This window comes from Bubalus kerabau, chromosome 1 (genome assembly GCF_029407905.1).
Source record: "Bubalus kerabau isolate K-KA32 ecotype Philippines breed swamp buffalo chromosome 1, PCC_UOA_SB_1v2, whole genome shotgun sequence".
Taxonomy (NCBI): Eukaryota; Metazoa; Chordata; class Mammalia; order Artiodactyla; family Bovidae; genus Bubalus; species Bubalus kerabau.
The window spans coordinates 220,545,147-220,565,299 of NC_073624.1; the positions used below are offsets into that span (position 1 = coordinate 220,545,147).

The 20,153-nt window shown below is 35.8% G+C and overlaps 1 protein-coding gene across 3 annotated transcripts in view; it reads left to right on the forward strand.

The window, feature by feature from the left end:
- The window catches only part of ANKHD1 (ankyrin repeat and KH domain containing 1), a 105,148-nt gene extending 86,811 nt beyond the window's left edge, over positions 1-18,337 (forward strand). The window contains exons 24-35 of one of the 3 annotated variants that reach the window (XM_055555378.1): positions 1,798-1,893; positions 2,353-2,469; positions 5,627-5,801; positions 6,832-7,288; positions 7,743-7,889; positions 9,771-9,920; positions 10,091-11,703; positions 14,560-14,778; positions 15,746-15,997; positions 16,544-16,719; positions 17,414-17,578; positions 17,857-18,337. In XM_055555378.1, the coding sequence (XP_055411353.1) occupies positions 1,798-1,893; positions 2,353-2,469; positions 5,627-5,801; positions 6,832-7,288; positions 7,743-7,889; positions 9,771-9,920; positions 10,091-11,703; positions 14,560-14,778; positions 15,746-15,997; positions 16,544-16,719; positions 17,414-17,578; positions 17,857-17,916 (3,627 nt within the window). In that variant the 3' untranslated portion in view covers positions 17,917-18,337. The remainder of the gene's footprint in view (positions 1-1,797; positions 1,894-2,352; positions 2,470-5,626; positions 5,802-6,831; positions 7,289-7,742; positions 7,890-9,770; positions 9,921-10,090; positions 11,704-14,559; positions 14,779-15,745; positions 15,998-16,543; positions 16,720-17,413; positions 17,579-17,856) is intronic. The other 2 variants (XM_055555388.1, XM_055555384.1) reach the window with 2 other exon arrangements.
- The last annotated feature ends 1,816 nt before the right edge of the window (positions 18,338-20,153 follow it).

Here is a 20,153-nt window from a genome sequence, read left to right on the forward strand (position 1 = left end):
TTACAAAACTCTGTATTCCATATTGCTAGGTCACTTCACTCTTCATTTTATGTCACATTTCCATCAAGAACTATTTCCCCAAATCACCATCTGCCTGATTGTGTATTGTTGTTGTTCAGTTGCTAAGTTGTGTACGACTCTGTGATGCCAGACACTAGTCCACCAGGCTCATCTGTCCATGAGATTTTCCAGGCAAGAATACTGGAGTGGGTTGCCATTTCCTTCTCCCAAGATTTTATTTATAGTTATCCCACCAAGGATCAGACCCGTACATATGCACTGGAAGCACAGAACCTTAACTACTGGACCACCAGGGAATTTTCCCCATCAGATTACTTCTTGAAGATGTTTTAGAACCTTAGTATTAGGGGAAACTATGCAAGTTTGGTTGTTAAAATAGATGTACTTTTAATGATTACAGATCATCAAGCCTCTGATAATACCATCTAGAAAATGTTTCACCTAGATTCAAGTCATAGGACTCAGATAAATATGACAGTCCACCTTGTTTAGTTTAGTAAGATAGAGCCAAAGTTGTTGTTGTAGTTCAGTCACTAAGTCGTGTCTGACTCTTTGCAACCCCATGGTCTGCAGCACACCAGGCTTCTCTGTCGTTCACTATCTCCTGGAGTTTTCTCAAATTCATGTCCATTGAATCTGTGATGCTATCTAACCATCTCAGCCTATGCCACCCCCGTCTCCTTTTGCCTTCAGTCAAGGTCTTTTCCAATGACTTTTCAGAGTTAATTTCCTTTAGGATTTACTGGTTTGGTCTCCTTGCAATCCAAAGGACTCTCAAGAGACTTCTCCAGCACCACAATTCGAAAGCATCAATTCTTCTGCACTCAGCCTTCTTTATGGTCTAACTCTCACATCCGTACATGACTACTGGAAAAACCATAGCTTTGACTAGATAGACCTTCGTCAGCAAAGTGATGTCTTTGCTTTTTAAGACACTGTGTAGGTGTGTCATAACATTCCTTCCAAGGAGCATGCTTCTTTTAGTTTCATGGCTGCAGTCACCGTCCCCAGTGATTCCAGATGCCATGATCTTGGTTTTTTGAATGTTAAGTTTTAAGCCAGCTTTTTCACTCTTCTCTTTCACCCTCATCAAGAAGCTCTTTAGTTCCTCTTTACTTTCTGCTGTTAGAGTGGTATCATCTGCATATCTGACATTGTTGATGTTTCTCCTGGAAATCTTGATTCCAGCTTGTGATTCATCCAGCCGGGCATTTCGCATGATGTACTCTGCATATAAGTTAAATAAACAGGGTGACAATATACAGCCTGGATGTACTCCTTTCCAATTTTGAACCAGTCAAAATTATCAGTTCCATGTAAAGTTCTAACTGTTGTTCTAACTGGAGGAGGGAATGGCAAACTACTCCACTATCCTTGCGGTGAGAACCCCATGAACAGTAAGAAAAAGCAAAAAGGGGCAAAATAATGCTTTGGAATTTAGAATATCCTCTTTTAGATCTAATTTCCCTTTTATATTGAGAGATATTTCACATCACCAGTTTTTATTTTATTAATAGATTTATTTCTATTTCTATTCAAAAGTATTTCTATTTTTAGTGGGATGTGAGCAAATTAAATTTAGGAGAAATGTCATTTGGTCTTCCATGTATTTCCCATCATGTTGTACTTACCTCTCTCTGTTCATATTTTCATAGTTTCAATTGTTAAGTTTAGTAAATTCTGAAGTGTTACTATACCTTTTACTCTTAAGTTTTTAAGGATATGGGCCAGCTTTCAGTGCTTTCTTTTGTGTACCTTTTGTTGTACTTTTTACAGGGTCATGTAAAAGTTGTTCAGTATTTGGTTAAGGAAGTCAATCAGTTCCCTTCTGATATAGAATGCATGAGATACATAGCAACAATCACTGATAAGGTAGGTTTAATATGCTGTTGAAGCACATTTTTATTCTTTATGGAATTATATACCAAAGTATATGTTAACAGCCTGTTCTTTTCATCCTTTATAAGACAGATAACCTGATTTTTCAATGATTAGTTTCTCCATTTGCAAATGAAGAATGAGTATAATTTATAAATTATTTTGAGATTTTCTTCCTAATACAGACTGTAATTATAGCAACTGCATCTAAACTTTATCATTAGATTATTAGTCTGATTAGACAGTTTTCTAAGAACACATAAACTTTTTAAGAAAATGGTAGCTTATTTTGATTTTTCAGTCAAACTCTAGATTCAAAGGATAACTTGATTTGGTTTAGTAAATATTCAATAATTTGGGCTTTAAGCCCTGAACTTTGGTGTACTTATCAGCTCAAGTTTTATTGGCCTCTTTATGTGTTTCCATATTTATATAATTCCATTTCTGGTATAGGAACTGTTGAAAAAATGTCACCAATGTGTTGAGACAATTGTGAAGGCTAAAGACCAACAGGCTGCAGAAGCAAATAAGAATGCAAGTATTCTTTTAAAGGAACTTGATCTGGAAAAGGTGAGTGAGAAATATAATTTTCCTTTTTAGAACTGGTTGAAAATCTAGTAGAATACATTTGCTACTTATATGACTATAATCTTAACAAAATCTTTTTATAAAATGATAAATTATCAAACTACCATCAGTTTTTTTTATTCTTACCTGTTATACAAAAACATATTTTTAACCATATAAGTGAAGAATTAGTTTTTAAACACGTCACAGTTTTCTACATGATATTATTGCCTAAGCTGTTTTACCATTAGTGTAGGCAGAAATTTATTAAGACATTGGAAATCTTTCTTTATTATAAGATCTGGGGTATCAGTGGTTTATTAAATTCTTAAAGAGTAAATGTCTAAGTTTCCTTGGATGTACTAATATAATGGAAATTTTTTTTTAAAAGATCACTTTTCTGAGGCTCAGTGTGGCTCAGAAAATGAGGGTGTTCTTATGAACCCAGAAGTTATATTAAAAGAATAAATACTATAATCAAGTAGAGTTAGAATGTGTGAGATAGCTTAACATTAAGATATTTCATTGATGATAAAAGAAAGGGGAAAAATCATTTTAGAGATGCCAAAATTTTGATACCAATTCTTAGTTTGTTTAGAAAAAAAAAACTTGTTAAAAAAAGAATAAAAAGTTGCTTAAAATCAATAAGACAAAAGATAACTTGCCCAGAATGAAAAATAATTTCATGGGCAATTCACAGAAAAAGAAATATGAATTTTCAGTAAATAAATGGAGAAGGCACAGCTTCATGAATAAACAAAGAAATGCACAGTGAAAGAGTGATTTAAATTTCCTTTGCCAGACTAGGGAAACTCAAAATTTAACTGTTTGGGGAAAAAAAATTTTAAGGTTTGATAATAGCTGTTGATGGCTAGGATGTGGAGAAATTAGCACTCTGGTATGACTTTTGATACATGGTATAAATTAGTGTAATTATTAATGGAGATGATTTGACAAATTAAAAAGAGAGCATACCTTTACTCCAGTCATTCCTCTTTTAGAAATTTAGCCTAAGGTAAATACTTTGACAGATGCTCAAAGATGCATTCACTGTTAAATAGCTTATAATAAGGGGAAAGGTAAAAACCTTAAAGTTTTATCATTAGGAAATTAAGTAAATTCTAATACCTCCATGATAAACTTGATTATAGTTGAAATCACAAGTGGAAAAAATAATACTCATTTTAAAATAAAGGGAAGTTTAAAGTTTGATGACTTCTATGGTTCCTTCCATGTCTGTAATTTTATTTTTGTGTAACTACCCAGGGGTATGGTCAGCAATTCCCTGAACAGCCATTTTGCTCTTATGCTACAAAAATGATAAAATAATTGTTAACTGAATATGCAGTTTCTTCTTTCAGTCCTCAGACCCTTTCTCATTTACATAGGGAGTTTAGAGACTTTATTTATCTTTTTTTTTTCTTTCTTTGGCCACACTATAAAGTGCAGAAGAGTAAAATTTGGGGCTTTGTAGGCCATACAAACTCTGTCATGACTTTCTGACTCTGCTGTGGTAGTATGAAAGCACCCACAGACAGTGGTTAAATGAATGTGTTCCAGTAGAATTTTATTTATGGACATCAGAATTTTAATTTTGTGATATTTTTGCATGTCATGAAATGTTTGCCTTTTCATTTCATTTCATTTTCATTTTCATTTCAACCATTTAAAATGTAAAAGTTATTCTTAGCATTCAAGCCATAATTTGCTGATACCTGGTTTTGGATAAATAAAAATGTTAAAAATAGCTTATTTGTGACTTAGAATTGTAAATTATAGTTTTGAGGAAAGTGCTTTACTTAATTACCAGGACAATTGGACTTCATTGTCAGTTTCATATGGTGAGGATTTTTTAGATAATTTCCATAGAAATGTGAGTAATTTGATGTGTTTTCTGTTTGTTTCAAGCTTTCTTTATGATGTAAGGCAACCATTGTCATGTTCCCCTTTCTGAAAATAAATAATTTCTATAATGGCCTCCTATGGACATTTTCATAGTGAAATTTGTTAATATCTTATAAAGATTGTAACAGTTGCATTTTAATTAAACAATGCCACATAAATCTAGGTAGTCAGCAATCTACTTTCTGTCTCTATGGATTTGCTTATTCCAGACGTTTGATATTTGGAATCATCATACAGTATTTGGTCCTCTATGACTGGCTTCTTTTGCTTCATGTTTTTAAGGTTTATCCATATTGTAGCATATATCATTACTTCATTTTTTTATTGCTGAATAATATCCCATTATATAGATACATAACATTTGGTTTATGCATTTATTAGTTGTTGAACATTTAGTTTGTTTCCACTTCATAGGTATAAAAGTTGTTTATTTTGTTTTATTATGGAATGTTTCATGAATTTGTATGGCATTCTTATGCAGGAGTAGTGCTAACCTTCTGTATTACTTCAATTTTTTTTTTGTAAGTTTGGTGCCAAAGCAAGCATGGCATACAAGTTTTTGTATGAATATGTTTTCATTTCTCTTGGGTATATATCTGGGAATGGAATTGCTAGCTCATATGGCAATTCTGTGCTTAACCACTTGAGAAACTGCCAGATTGTTTTCCAAGGTAGCTGCATCATTTTATAATCCTACCGGCAGTGTATGAAGTCTTCAGTTTCTTCTCATTCTAACCATGATTTATCTGTCTTTTTGATTAGCCATCCTAGTGACAGTGAAATGGGTGTCTCATTGTGATTTGATATGCTTTTCCCTGATGGTTTGTGATATTGAGCATCTGTGTTTATTGGCCATTTGTATATTGTTTGTAGAAATGTCTCCAGATCCTTTGCCCATTTTTAATTGATTGATTTGTCTTTTCATTATTGAGTTATAAGAGTTCTTTATCAATTCCTGATACAAAACCCTTACCAGATGTAAGATTTGCAAAAATTTTTTCCTATTTTATGTTTTTTCACTTTATTGATGATCCCTTTGAAGCACAACAACTTTTAATTTTTATAATATCCAGCATATCTGTTTCTTCTTTTGTTGCTTTTATAAATGTGTGTTAAGAGTGACATACATGAGAAACCCCATGTATCATAAACAAAAGCATCATTTCATTATTTATTTTGAATCATTGCATTATTGTTAAGATGAGATAAAGAGTCGGGAAGGACTTAGTGACTAAAACAACAATTTTATTCACAGTCAAGAGAGGAGAGCAGAAAGCAAGCTCTTGCAGCTAAAAGAGAGAAAAGAAAAGAAAAGAGAAAGAAGAAAAAAGAGGAGCAGAAAAGAAAGCAGGAAGAAGACGAGGAAAACAAACCTAAGGAGAATTCAGAACTACCGGAAGATGAAGATGAAGAGGAGAATGAGGAAGATGGTGAGAAATGGACCGTCTGAATTAATGATAAAAATTCTTTTGTGTTTATCAGCTTGGGAGAAGGCAACGGCACCCCACTCCAGTACTCTTGCCTGGAAAATCCCATGGACGGAGGGCCTGGTGGGCTGTAGTCCATGGCGTTGCTAAGAGTCGGACACGACTGAACGACTTCACTTTCACTTTTTATTTTCAAGCATTGGAGAAGGAAATGGCAACCCACTCCAGTGTTCTTGCCTGGAGAATCCCAGGGACAGGGGAGCCTGGTGGGCTGCCATCTATGAGGTTGCACAGAATCAGACATGACTGAAGCGACTTAGCAGCAGCAGCAGCAGCAGCAGCAGCTTCATTTTTGAGTGCTTTTTGCTCTTAAAACTAATTCTAGTTAAATATTCAATTACTTTAATCTGAAATTGACAGTTGACTTCTGTATTCAATATTTCACATTGTAAAGTGACATAGACAAACAGAAGGGGAAGACATTCAGGTGTAATTTAAGTTCCCTGTAAAAACATTATGTATGTCCTAAAGTGATACCATAAGAGGTTTGCCAGCTTTTCTTCAGGTTCTTCCTTACTCTCTCATTCCCCAGTTAGAAACTGGGGAGAGGTCTAGTTCCTCAGTTAACTAAGGTTTAGTGTTGAAGCTATATAGCACTGGGGCCCATTACTCTCAAAGAATTGTTTATTGTACAGTCTGGCAGTTATCGTAATAGGCAAATGATTTTGCTCTATTTGAATTCTAATTCTAAAATGCTATTTTAAAAACTTCTTAAATCCAATCTGTATTGTGATTTATGGTTAGTTCATGAGACTAGCATTTCAAAGCTTTAAGACTGTTAATGTTTTGTACTGAGTTAGACATCAAAATATGATACTTTCATTCTCACAGCTGTAAAGATTTGTTTATTTACTAGTGAATACTGATAAAAGGAAATTATGACTAAGAGTGAATTATTAATTATTAGGTATATTCTGTCACAATTTGTTTTGAGATCCATGGCTCTCAGTGTGATTTATATCCTTTTTTACAGTGGAGCAAGAAGTTCCCATAGAACCTCCTAGTGCGACTACCACTACCACAATTGGAATCTCTGCAACATCTGCAACATTCACAAATGTGTTTGGGAAAAAAAGGGCCAATGTTGTGACAACTCCTAGCACCAACCGGAAAAATAAGAAGAACAAAACCAAAGAGAATCCTCCCACTGCACATTTAATATTACCAGAACAACATATATCCTTAGCACAGCAAAAGGCAGATAAGAATAAAGTAAACGGAGAAAGCAAAGGTGGTGGTGCAGGTGGGAATAGTGATTCAGATAACTTGGACAGCACAGATTGCAACAGTGAGAGTAGCAGTGGTGGTAAAAGCCAAGAATTAAATTTCACTATGGATGTGAATTCCTCTAGTGATAGGAGATACCCCCCACTGCTACTCCATTCCCAGGAGGAAAAGACAAGTACCGCTGCTTCCAAAACTCCGACACGGTAAAATTTTCTGACTTGTTAACTCTGTACCTACCTTTCCTTTTGCATACCTGGCACAAGAACTTGAAATAACACAAGTTGTGTTAAATAATTTAAGTCGACCACATTATCTGTCTTCAACATTTAAAACTGAAACATTTAAAACCGGTGTCCTCCTAATTGTGTGCTAGTTATGAAAGGAAATTATTAGAACTTTTAAGATTTAATTTTGAAGTTGAAAATGTTAGCATACCTTGGTTTTACTTTAATTATGTCATTTTTATTGATTATATATAGTCCTTTTGGCTTCTGAATCCATTTTAATACTAAAATAAATGATGGACTCTTTGCCCTATTTCTATTTTTCTGAATTGTTAATAATTTGATGTGCCAAATTTAAATTCAAATATTTCAGCAAATCTCTTGAGTTTCTATCTTAAAATTTATCTTTTATTGGATTTGATATTTCTCTTAGACTTGAAGGCGAAGTGAATCCTAATTCCTTATCAACAACCTACAAGTCAGTGTCATTGCCATTAAGTTCTCCAAACATAAAGCTGAATCTGACTAGCCCTAAAAGGGGGCAAAAAAGAGAGGAAGGATGGAAAGAAGTTGTCCGAAGGTAAGTGCAATTAGTCTCATCTTTTTAACTTATCTCCTCGTTTTCTCCTATTGTGAGATGGTTACCCAGTTAATTAATGAGTAATTTGAATGTGACTATTATTTTCAACTATAATGCCATACTATATCCAGAGTGGACTAAAGCAAAATTAGAAACAGTATGTAAATTTTATATGTATATTTTATATGATACCAGAAATGTTGGCTTTAGGAAAAACAAAAAATACTTTATTAAAGCATAAGATATAACAGTTTACAGACAAATCATACAAAAAGGTCACAAACTTCTTAAGAGAGATTCACTTGACAGCAAAGTCACAATGTTATTAGGGCTATGATATTGTTTAATGGTCCCATTTTGAGTCAGACAAGTTTGTTCATCTACATAATGTTAGAGTTCACTAAAGAATCGTTGTCTACTTTTAACTAATGCAGTTAGATCACCGTAAAAGGTGGGGAAAGAGCTCATAAAAGTAAAACTTCCTTCTCCCTCAAAAAAATAAAGACAAATAGAAACACCCCTGCAGCTAACTTTGACAACTCCCTTTATTCACACTGCTTTATACTTAAACCATGATGAATAAAAACAGAGGGGGACCAGTGCTTTAAAATGTTTCACACAATCCAGAAGGTATTTCAAGCCTCTGCTCATGCTTTACAACAGGGAATTAGAACAAGACACGGATTTACTTGTGTGCACTTAATCACCAAAGGACTAAGATGTCTGAAGTTTTATTGTATAATTTTTCTAAGACTTTTTGTCCATTAGAAGCAAACAAAAAAGGAAGAAGTCTTGACAGAACAGGAGAAATGATGTGCACTTAATAATTAGATTGATTTAAGTATTATATTATTTATGGCCTAGTGTATGCTCTAGCTTTCAAAATGTCTAAATATAGTCTTCCCAGTTTGTCTACATTAGGATATTAAATTTTGATCATGAAATGTATTTTAGAGTCTGCAACTGGGTATTCTTCTGGACGGTATAGTTCAAAGTTTGAGGGTGGAATCTTCAAGGGGGGAATCTTGACAGTCAGCAGTGACCACATGAAAAAAATGGATGTTGCTTTCCTTTGGTTCTGCCAGCAAACACTGAGTTTCCACGATAATCCTGCAAGAGACCCAGGCCATCTTGTCAGATCCCAGTGTCAGCCTCTGGTGTTCTCTCTAGTTCCACTTGCCTCAGATCAGATCAGATCAGTCGCTCAGTCGTGTCCGACTCTTTGCGACCCCATGAATCGTAGCACGCCAGGCCTCCCTGTCCATCACCAACTCCCAGAGTTCACTGAGACTCACGTCCATCGAGTCAGTGATGCCATCCAGCCATCTCATCCTCTGTCGTCCCCTTCTCCTCCTGCCCCCAATCCCTCCCAGCATCAGGGTCTTTTCCAATGAATCAACTCTTCGCATGCCTCACACAAGTGGAATTCACACACTTGTGAATTGCTTTTTATGTAATTCAACTCCGAGGCTTATTGCTTAGTAAAGTCGTTGAAACTGATAACCTGCCTGTACTCATTTTCATATAGAGTTTAACAATGTGGTATGCATTATTTTAATTTTGAAAGTATCAGTATATATGATCATTGCCATTCAGTTAACATGTGATAGTTTGAATGCTGAGATCATGAGTGACTTAAGTATAATTTTTTTCAAATGGCAATGTGTTTTTCATCTTTACCAAATTAAATTCAGTATAATAAGAGGTCAGTTTCTAAATAAAAGCTTCTAATAACTTCCTCTTTAAGGTTTGATAAATACTATTCTCCAGATATTCATGAACATACTTACTGAGACATGTTTTTTTTTTTTTTTTTGAGACCTGTTTTTTTAATAAATATTTTGATTTCATATGCTCATGTATGTGGTCTTCATTTTATAGGTCAAAAAAATTATCTGTTCCAGCCTCAGTGGTTTCCAGAATAATGGGAAGAGGAGGATGCAACATCACTGCAATTCAAGATGTTACTGGTGCCCACATTGATGTGGATAAACAAAAAGATAAGAATGGCGAGAGAATGATCACAATTAGGTGATTATGAAATATATATATATATTTAGTTAGTTCTGTGAGGAAGTTAAACTGTATTAGAAGCACATTTTTCTTAGCCATGGTACAATCAGAATTTTATTTCGTGGTAAGGATTACCTAGTTTTTTATGATTTTGATCTTGTTTTGTTTTTTGTTTGTTTTCTCCCCAGGGGTGGTACAGAATCAACAAGATCTGCAGTTCAACTTATTAATGCACTTATTCAAGATCCTGCTAAGGAACTGGAAGACTTGATTCCTAAAAACCATATCAGAACACCTGCCAGCATCAAAGCCATTCATGCAAACTTCTCATCTGGAGTAGGCACCACAGCAGCTTCCAGTAAAAATGCATTTCCCTTGGGTGCTCCAAGTCTTGTAACTTCACAGGCAACAACATTATCTACGTTCCAGCCCACTAATAAACTTAATAAGAACGTTCCAGCAAATGTACGTTCTTCTTTCCCAGTTTCTCTCCCCTTAGCTTATCCCCACCCGCATTTTGCCCTGTTGGCTGCTCAAACCATGCAACAGATTCGGCATCCTCGCTTACCCATGGCCCAGTTTGGAGGAACCTTCTCACCCTCTCCTAACACTTGGGGACCATTCCCAGTGAGACCTGTGAATCCTGGCAACACAAACAGCTCTCCAAAGCATAATAATACAGGCCGTCTACCTAACCAGAATGGAACTGTTCTACCGTCAGAGTCTACTGGACTAGCTACTGCCAGTTGCCCTATCACTGTCTCTTCTGTAGTTGCTGCCAGTCAGCAACTGTGTGTGACTAATACCCGGACTCCTTCATCAGTCAGAAAGCAGCTGTTTGCCTGTGTGCCTAAGACAAGCCCTCCAGCAACAGTGATTACTTCTATGACAAGCACTTGTAGTTCCCTGCCTTCAGTCTCCTCTGCACCTATCACTAGTGGGCAAGTTCCCACCACATTTCTGCCTGCAAGTACTTCTCAAGCACAGCTTTCTTCACAAAAGATGGAGTCTTTCTCTGCCATGCCCACCCCCAAAGAGAAACTGTCCACACAGGACCAGTCCACGGCAAACCTGTGTCCCCCCTCTTCAACTGCCAACAGCTGCAGTAGCTCTGCCAGCAACACCCCAGGAGCTCCAGAAGCTCACCCATCTGGTAGTCCCACTCCTCCGTCCAATAACACACCGGAGGAAGCACAGCCATCCAATGTGTCTGATTTAAGTCCTATGTCAATGCCTTTTGCATCTAATTCAGAACCTGCTCCATTGACTTTGGCATCACCTAGATTGGTTGCTGCTGATAATCAGGATACCAGTAATTTACCTCAGTTAGCTGTACCAGCACCTCGAGTTTCTCATCGATTGCAACCCAGAGGTTCTTTCTACTCAGTGGTACCAAATGCAACTATACACCAGGATCCCCAGTCCATTTTTGTTACAAATCCAGTTCCTTTAACACCACCTCAAGGCCCACCAGCTACAGTGCAGCTTTCTTCAGCCATGAACATTATGAATGGTTCTCAGATGCACATTAACCCAGCAAATAAATCTTTGCCACCTACGTTTGGCCCGGCCACACTTTTCAATCACTTCAGTAGTCTCTTTGATAGCAGTCAGGTGCCAGCTAACCAGGGTTGGGGAGATGGTCCTCTGTCCTCACGAGTTGCTGCAGATGCCTCTTTCACTGTTCAGTCAGCATTTCTGGGTAGCTCTGTACTTGGACACTTGGAGAACGTGCACCCTGACAATTCCAAGGCACCTGGCTTCAGATCACCTTCCCAGCGAGTTTCTACTAGTCCAGTTGGTAAGTTATTGTAACTATCATGACTGCGCAATTTGGGGCTTTAACAGCATAATCTAACCTTCCAAAGATAATAAAGCATTTATTTTATGCATAATATGTATTGCATGATCATGAAGAAATAAGGGTGTTATCATAAACAGTAAAGACCCCTTAATGACTGCTGATTGAGTGGACAAAAAACTAGTTGTAGGTTAGTCACTCAAATTTGAACTCTTTATATTCTTTTTTATGATCTCTCGGTACCTGTTATCAAGGCAGTTACACCTTATGTCAGTTCATTTTCTTAGAATTGATATAAGATATTCATAAAAGGGACCCATAGGATGCTTCAAGGGTTCCAAATTCACAGACATTTTTTAAATCAAAGTGAGTGTTTGCATTTCTTAGATTTAAAAATGTTGGGTTACAATTCATAATCTACATTCTTTGTTTTCAGTCATGGGTGCTCAGAATGAATATTAAATGATGTCTTAACCCATCTTGTTTATAGTAGATGGAGCTGCTTGAAGAGATCCAGTCGTGTATGCGCTCTTACTTTTAAAAAACAATTTCAAATCAGCTCTTTGTTCCTTGAAATTAGAAATTAGCTACTGAGGCAGTGTAAGAAAGATTTGGAAAGATAAGAGGCTAGTGGTGGCTCAGAGATATTTGGAAAGCCAGAATCTATTTTCCAGAGTCTAAAGGCCAAAATTTTGTTCCAGTTTGCTCTATAATGCTCTGATTTAGTCCAATCTGCTCTAATAAATGGTAAAAAACAAATTAGAAATTGTGGCTGACCTAGAATGGGGGTAAGAAGTGATAGTGCCACTTATTTAGCTTTTATTTTCCAGTTGGAAAACTTCCCAGAGCCCATTTCCATTTTATTAATTATAAACTGATCTAAGTTGTTTAAAATTTGTGAGTTTACTAAAATTTGTGAGCCTTAGCATTTCTATCAGATACGTTTCCATTTACTTTTCAGGAAAACATAGCTGTTATATCATCTTTCAAATAAAAATAAATATTACATAAGACCATCTGTGGTCCAAAAATATTATTCTCCAGGATTTTTTTTTTCTATAAATAGGTGCTATTTTAACTTTTCATTTTGGTCAAAACTAATAAAGTTTTCAGAGGCCCCAGGATGAAAGAAGAGCTCATTGCCAATGCTCAGACTGTGGTAAAATTTAATTAATTTTTAAATTAGTCCTTCACGTGACTGGCAGTAACTAATACGTGAATTTAGATGCCTTAGCTAGAGTTGAGCTTGAGATCTTTCATATTCCAGTGTTTGAGCTCTTTGCACTCTAATACTATATCCCAGAAGATGTGCAGATTATGAATGGCTGGAAAATAGAAAGTCAAGGAAATCATCCATCTAATTTGGTAGTAAACCAGGTTTGGGATCCTTATTATTCAGATCTGTAACATCAAAATTACTTATTACTAATTTAAAAAAAAATTTTTTTTTAAAGCAAGCATTAATCCTTGACCTTCATTCCAGGGTCCAGGATTGATTAAGCTTGGCTTCATTTCTTAACTGCCTGGGTGGTTTCTTTCGTTGACCTTCTGTCAAAAGACAAGAAAGTATGTAGAGAAATTGGAACTTTCAAACTCTGCTGGCAGAAATTTAAAATGTTACAGCCACTTTGGAAAAATAGTTCCTTAAGAAATTAAAAAGGATTACCATATGATCCAGTAATTCTTCTCCTAGGTATACCCAAGAGAAAACATATGCCTACACAAAAACTGGTGTCCTCATGGCAACACCATTCATAATAGCCAGAAAGTGGAAACAATCCAATGTCCATCAATTGATGAATGGAAAACAAAATGTGGTGTATCTATATAATAAGATATTATTCTCAGCATAATGTATATTCGATATTATGAGATAAAGTAAAAGAAATGGAGTAGTTATTTGTGCTACAACATAGATAAACTTTGAAACCATTTTGCTAAGTGAAAGAAGCCAGTCACAAATGACCACATATTGTATAATTCTTTTTATATGAAATTTCTAGAATAGGCAAATCTAGAGAGAAAAAAATATGTTAGTAGTTGCTTAAAGGTTCAGATATGGATCAGGTAAAGGAGGATGGAGAGTGATAGGTAATACATTTTCTTTTAGCGTGGACAAAAATGTTCTAAAATTGACTATGGTGATGGTTGCACAACCCAGTGAATATACTAAAGACCTGCCTGAGAATTTTAAATTTTTTATGTTGATGTTAACTACTTTTTCCTGAAATGAAATGAGCACCTATAATCCTTTTCCAGATCCTTGCCCTCTTTCCCTACTACATTCTCCAGAGAAAGCAATGGAATTTGAGAAGACTATCAAATTCAGACTTATATAAACTAGATATTGATAGAAATCTTGATGTAGTTTGCAACTTTTGATTTTCTTTTTTTGGTAAGATGGAGTTCTGAAATTATCTTTAGTTTAATAGTATGCTTTTCCTCGTTGTCAGAAAGAAAAAAATTGGTAGATTTTGCTATTCATTTTGCATAGGGAATGACTATAGAGATGAACAGCTGTTCTTCCAAGTAATAGGTAACACTTAGTCACAACATGTTGTCATTTCATATCCCCTCCAATGAAGGCTTTGAGATTTATCTGAAACATACTCCAGGTGACTGCCATTCCTAAACACTGGACTTTCTATATCTAGTGTCACCTGAGGTATTCTTCTCGACTGCAAGAAAAAAAAATGGGTTTGGGACATACAGTGTGGTATAAATGGATTCTTGTTGCTGTGATCCACAGAATAAACTGTGTGCTTTCTTCTTTTTTAAAGAGGAATTAAGTAAACTTTGGACTTTCATTTTTTAAAGCCTTAGCTAATTTGATTTCTTGGACCTGTTTTATTTCAGGATTACCGTCCATTGACCCATCAGGCAGCTCCCCATCTTCCTCTTCTGCTCCTCTGACAAGTTTTTCCAGCATACCTGGAACTCGGGTTTTCCTGCAAGGGCCAGCTCCTGTTGGGACCCCTAGTTTCAACAGACAACATTTTTCTCCCCACCCTTGGACAAGCGCCTCAAACTCATGTAGGAATCCTGGAGGAAATCATCCCAAAGAATCTCTAATAAGTTATTAAATTATTTGTTATAGGGAACACCATATTGTAATTTTAAGTAATCTAAGTTATATGCAAATACTCAAGGTTTGTATCGCAGTCATGTCAAAAATTATCAGTCATTTATAGGATAGAAAACTTGAGAAGGGTCAGGCTATTCTTTCAAGCCAGATTTGAAGTTACACTGAGACTTGGATCAAGAAAAGAGGTACAAAGAAAAGAGAGAAACTGAGGAAGAATCTGCTTACCTTCTTGGTTTGAGTTCAGCTTTTTTGTATCCTCTATTTTCTGATGAACCACGGCATTTTTATCAAGAGTCACCTCTTTTAGTATCCAAACCACCATCTAAGGATCTAGTTACTTTATACCAATCTAAGCATCATTTGTTATTAACTCATTCAGTATATCTGCCTTGAGTAAAAAAAAAAAGAGAAAAAAAAAAGGGAAGTAATTTTATAAGATGCTTTGACGACAGTATTGTGAAATGGTTGTATTTAAATATCTAATCAGTTTGGTATGATTCCTCATTTATTTTTACATTTGAGGAAACTGTATTGCCATTTATAAGTAAAAATATTCCTCTGTTCTGACTTATTTCAATATTTAGAATAGATGAAGTTCTAAAAGGATGTGAACAGGATTTGATTTTTTTTTTTTAATGAGCATCATGAGGTAGTCAGTGAATATTGGTCCTTTGACAAAAGAACTACAGCAAGAATAAATACGGCCTTCTTCCTTTCTAGCCTTGTTCAGTTCAATTAAAAAAAAAAAATTTAGACTATTTGTACTTGCTTCAGGCAGTAGTAGTATAAGATAATGTATACATAACTCATATATTTTCATTTGAATGATCTTGCAAAATGAAAATTTTCTTTCCAGAACCTGTATTGTGGAATAGATCTTTCCAACAAGGTTTCTCATATTTTTATAATTTGAATTTTTATATGTAATAAAACAATAGAGAAATATTTTGCCACCAGGTGACTCTCCTATTCCATCTGTTTCTTCGGGATCATCTTCACCTCTTTCAGCCACTTCTGCCCCACCAACATTGGGCCAACCAAAAGGAGGCAGTGCCAGTCAGGATCGAAAAATCCCTCCCCCCATTGGAACAGAGAGACTAGCCCGAATTCGACAAGGAGGGTCTGTCGCACAAGCCCCTGTGGGAACCGGTTTTGTCGCTCCTGTTGGACACAGTGGAATCTGGTCATTTGGTGTCAATGCCATGTCAGGTACGGTTATAGTGCCCTCTGTCTGGAGGGATAGCTTGAGTAAATTGTGAGATTTTGCCTTTTAAACTTAGTTCCTTATCTAAATAAGCTTAATTCCTACACTTAACCAGTAGGATTGTTTAAACCTTTGAGGAGCCCAGTCCAGTCTCAAAGTCTGGAATGTTAGTTTGGGTTATATATTAATAATAGATGTAATGTGTATGATAGTAATAAATGTAATAAATACAGAGTTAATTAGAAATTAAAAATTCAAAGCATACTTACTTTCCCTCTTAAGCTTTTCACTGGAGAATGGGACAATCATTTGATTTCTTTCAGATAGCATTTAATCTTTTGAAGGACAAGGTAGAGTGTTTGGGATATTCCGAAGACTACATCCAGTTACAGGAACTTGGTTTTTTTGGGATTGCAAAGATTTTTATGAATGTGTCCTGAGCTATCAAAGGAATGCTTTTGATTAAATTTAGTATGAAAAACTCCAGTGGTAATGTTTTGTTATTTTATCCAGATAAATATCTAACTCTTGATTTCAATTCTTTTTTCTAGAAGGGTTATCAGGTTGGTCACAGTCTGTGATAGGGAACCATCCAATGCATCAACAATTGTCAGACCCAAGCACATTCTCTCAGCATCAGCCAATGGAGAGAGATGATTCTGGAATGGTAGCCCCCTCTAACATTTTTCATCAGCCTATGGCGAGCAGTTTTGTGGATTTTTCTAAAGTGAGTTGACAAACATCATTGTAACTTGTTTACCACTTTGCCAGCCAATGTAGTCACATGTTAAGGAGTAATTTGTACTGAAATAATTCTCCTTTTTGGTTATAACTAGTTTGTTTCTATGAATTTGTCAGATCTTTTATCTATTTTCAAAAGTGGGTTATGTTGTTTATGTTAGTTTGTCCTCGAACTATCCTGAAGATGCTGCCATCTTCTTTCCAAACCTGGAAGATTTGACTTTTGCTGCTTTGCATCTGGCTGCCACAGCTGAGAAGGGAGGCCTCTCCCTCTCTGGAAAGCTGGCTCTGAGCTCACCATTGCGCTCTTGTCTGCTCTGAGAGCTTCCAGGTTGCCGTAAAGCCAGACTGTGGCTGCAAGCTATCATGTAGAATTCCCTTTTCTTAGCACAAGCTAAGCTACATTTAGTAAATCTAAAATGTGGGAAAGTTGGGGTATTATATGTTCATAAAATATTGGAAATTTCCCAATCATTGAATATTGGGTTTAGTTGTTTTCTCTATTATCAGTGAAAATGTGTTGCTGATGTAGATAACTACTTTCGGTTTCTCAAGACTGTACAGTGGTGCTGTACATACTCTGGAGTTCTTTGAATGAAGGGAAATGAGAGAGATCTATGCTGGTATTATGGAATCATCATTTACAGTCACTTCATGATTACACCATTCTGCTGTTTTAGGGTCTACCAATTTCCATGTATGGAGGCACCATAATACCCTCCCATCCTCAGCTTGCTGATGTTCCAGGAGGCCCTCTGTTTAATGGACTTCACAACCCAGATCCTTCTTGGAACCCTATGATAAAAGTTATTCAAAATTCAACTGAATGCACTGATGCCCAGCAGGTAAAATGAACTTAATGCTCTTTTATTTTTCAGATTTATCATGTCATCCTTTTAATTCTTTGGGTAATACAAGTTCTGAATATCAAAAGTCAAGACATCTTACCACCTTGATCTGAATTAAGTTTTTCAATATCAAGATGATGCTACTTAACATTTTGTTTCATGTACTGTATTCTTTCTAGGCAGAAACAGTGAATTGCCATTGCATTTATATATTCGTTTTGTAAATGTCTAAAGATTCCTAATTAGAAATTCCAATTTTTCCTCCCCCTTTTCAGATTTGGCCTGGCACGTGGGCACCTCATATTGGAAACATGCATCTCAAATATGTCAACTAAGTTAGAAGGTCTTACTCTTTAGCCTTGTTTGAGAAATTTTGACCTTGGAAGAACCCTGGGGATTTTTTTTTAATGTGCCTAAGAAATTTTCTCTGAGGCTTTAGCAATGGAAATTTGATTGCCCATTGTATAAGAACAAATTGATTTCCTAACCACCTGATTATGTTCTCTGGTTAGTTTAGCCATTTTGAAATTAGTGCTTTGGGCTAAACATACTGAATGCTACTTGTATGCAGAAAAGAATTAGATGATTACATATTTCAACCTTTTAGGGTGGTAAATACATGTACAATTGTTTACATACTTAAAAGGAAAAAGTTGAGTAAATTTCTTGTCATATAGTGGCTCTACTTAATGTAGCCTGTATTAATGTGAAATATTTACCAGAATATTCAATAAAAAGATGAACAGTGTTTAGAAGTGGGGTGTGATCCTTTCAGTGGTCATGCAGGTACTGCCCAATCCACAATCATATTGAACTAGGTTGTTATATTTGTAATAGTCTTCTCACATTTTACACTTTAGAGTTCATTCTTAGATTGCCTTGCAAAAGCACTTTTAGAATAAGTTGTATACTTAATCTGTTAAACATTCCTTGTTCTTTGGTTTTCTTGCATATATTTTTATAAGCGAGAATGTTTCAAGCCCCTGTAATGTATCCTATCTGATTTTAGCAGATAGGCCATTAAAAGGTTTAGCTCTTTATGGATCATGAATATGTTAATAAGAACAGTAGGATTTCAGTCAGATGACACTGAACAAACTTAAGACACCCAGATCACCCTTCAGACTCCTTTTGTGCTTCCTGACTTTTTAATCTAAAGATTTATTTTGGTTATAGGTGTTTAAGTTTTGAGTTGGGACATAGGAGGGGGTGGGATGACTCATGTAATTCTGTTGTATTGTCAAATCAGCTGAATGTTTATAAATATGTGACTAATTCTGAGCTTAGTTTCATGAAGAGCCAATATGGTCAACAAACTAAACTCAGGAACCCTGGAATGGATTGCTTTGGCCAAACTATAGGCTATGCCAAGAATCTGATGCAATAGAGAAGAAAAAAACTATCCCAATGAAAAGAACAGTTATCAACTTGTTCATGTTGTAATGTGGTTGAATTACTTGGTCTTAGATAAAAGCAATCTAAAAAAGAAAACAAAATGTTGGAGACTGATAGAGAAGCCAGAACACACTTTGAGGCAAAGTAGCTTGCACAGAAAAATAGTAACTAGGAGCACAGCCATACGAGAAACACTTTTCTACTCTCATACCAACAGGAGTTCTTAATCTTCTCTGCCCTCCTCCTAGAGCCACCACTAGATGAGATACACCATGGTGTTCTATGTTAGACATACCTGGTTCTTTTGTCTTCTATATTATATTACATATGAAAGATTTCTTATTTTCTATTTTGATTGGATTTAGAAACTATCACTGGTGTTGAAGCTATTGCCTTTGTAGTGCTTAATAACCACATCAGGTAGTCTCAAGAAACCTCCTCACCTTGAGGAGAACAAAGGACCCCTAGGATCACCTGCATATCTTGCTGTTTCCAGTTATCACTAATAACAACCCCCCCACAAAAAAATCACTGAATATTAGTGAAATGAATGGAACTACTCTTGATGAAACATATAGTGAGAGATAATATTAAGTAAACTATTCAGTGGGACAAAAAGTAAGTGGTGTTCTATCTTAACTAATTAAAGTACATTTGAATTTTTGGAAGAGCTCTTCCAATATCTTCTACACCCTGAGGACAACAGAATGAGAAACTTTATCTCAGGTCAGGAACTAGAACCCAAAAGAAGAAGATACAATTATAAGAAACCCCCTAGGAGAATTAGGAACAAACAGCAGCTGTGCAGTTTGTAGCAGCTATTTAGGATACCCTCCTTCCTGTCCTCTTATCTGTACTGCCTTCTTTTCTATTTGAATCCCAGTAACCTACTCCCCACTACATTTTGCCTGCTATAATCTCTTCTTCCTCTGTCTTGCCTCTTCCTGGCATTACTTTACTGCTATTTTACCAACCTGAACCTTGGATTAAACCTAGCTCAGGTAAGAACTTAATTATTTTCAAATATACAAGGGATTTGTGGGGAGGCAGAGTGGGTAGAGTGGAACAAGTGTCAGAAAACTAAATTCTCTTTTCATTTCTGTTACTCAATACTGTGTGACCTTAGGCAAGTCATTTCTCATCTCTGGGCTTCACTTTCCTCATCTGAAAATGAAAT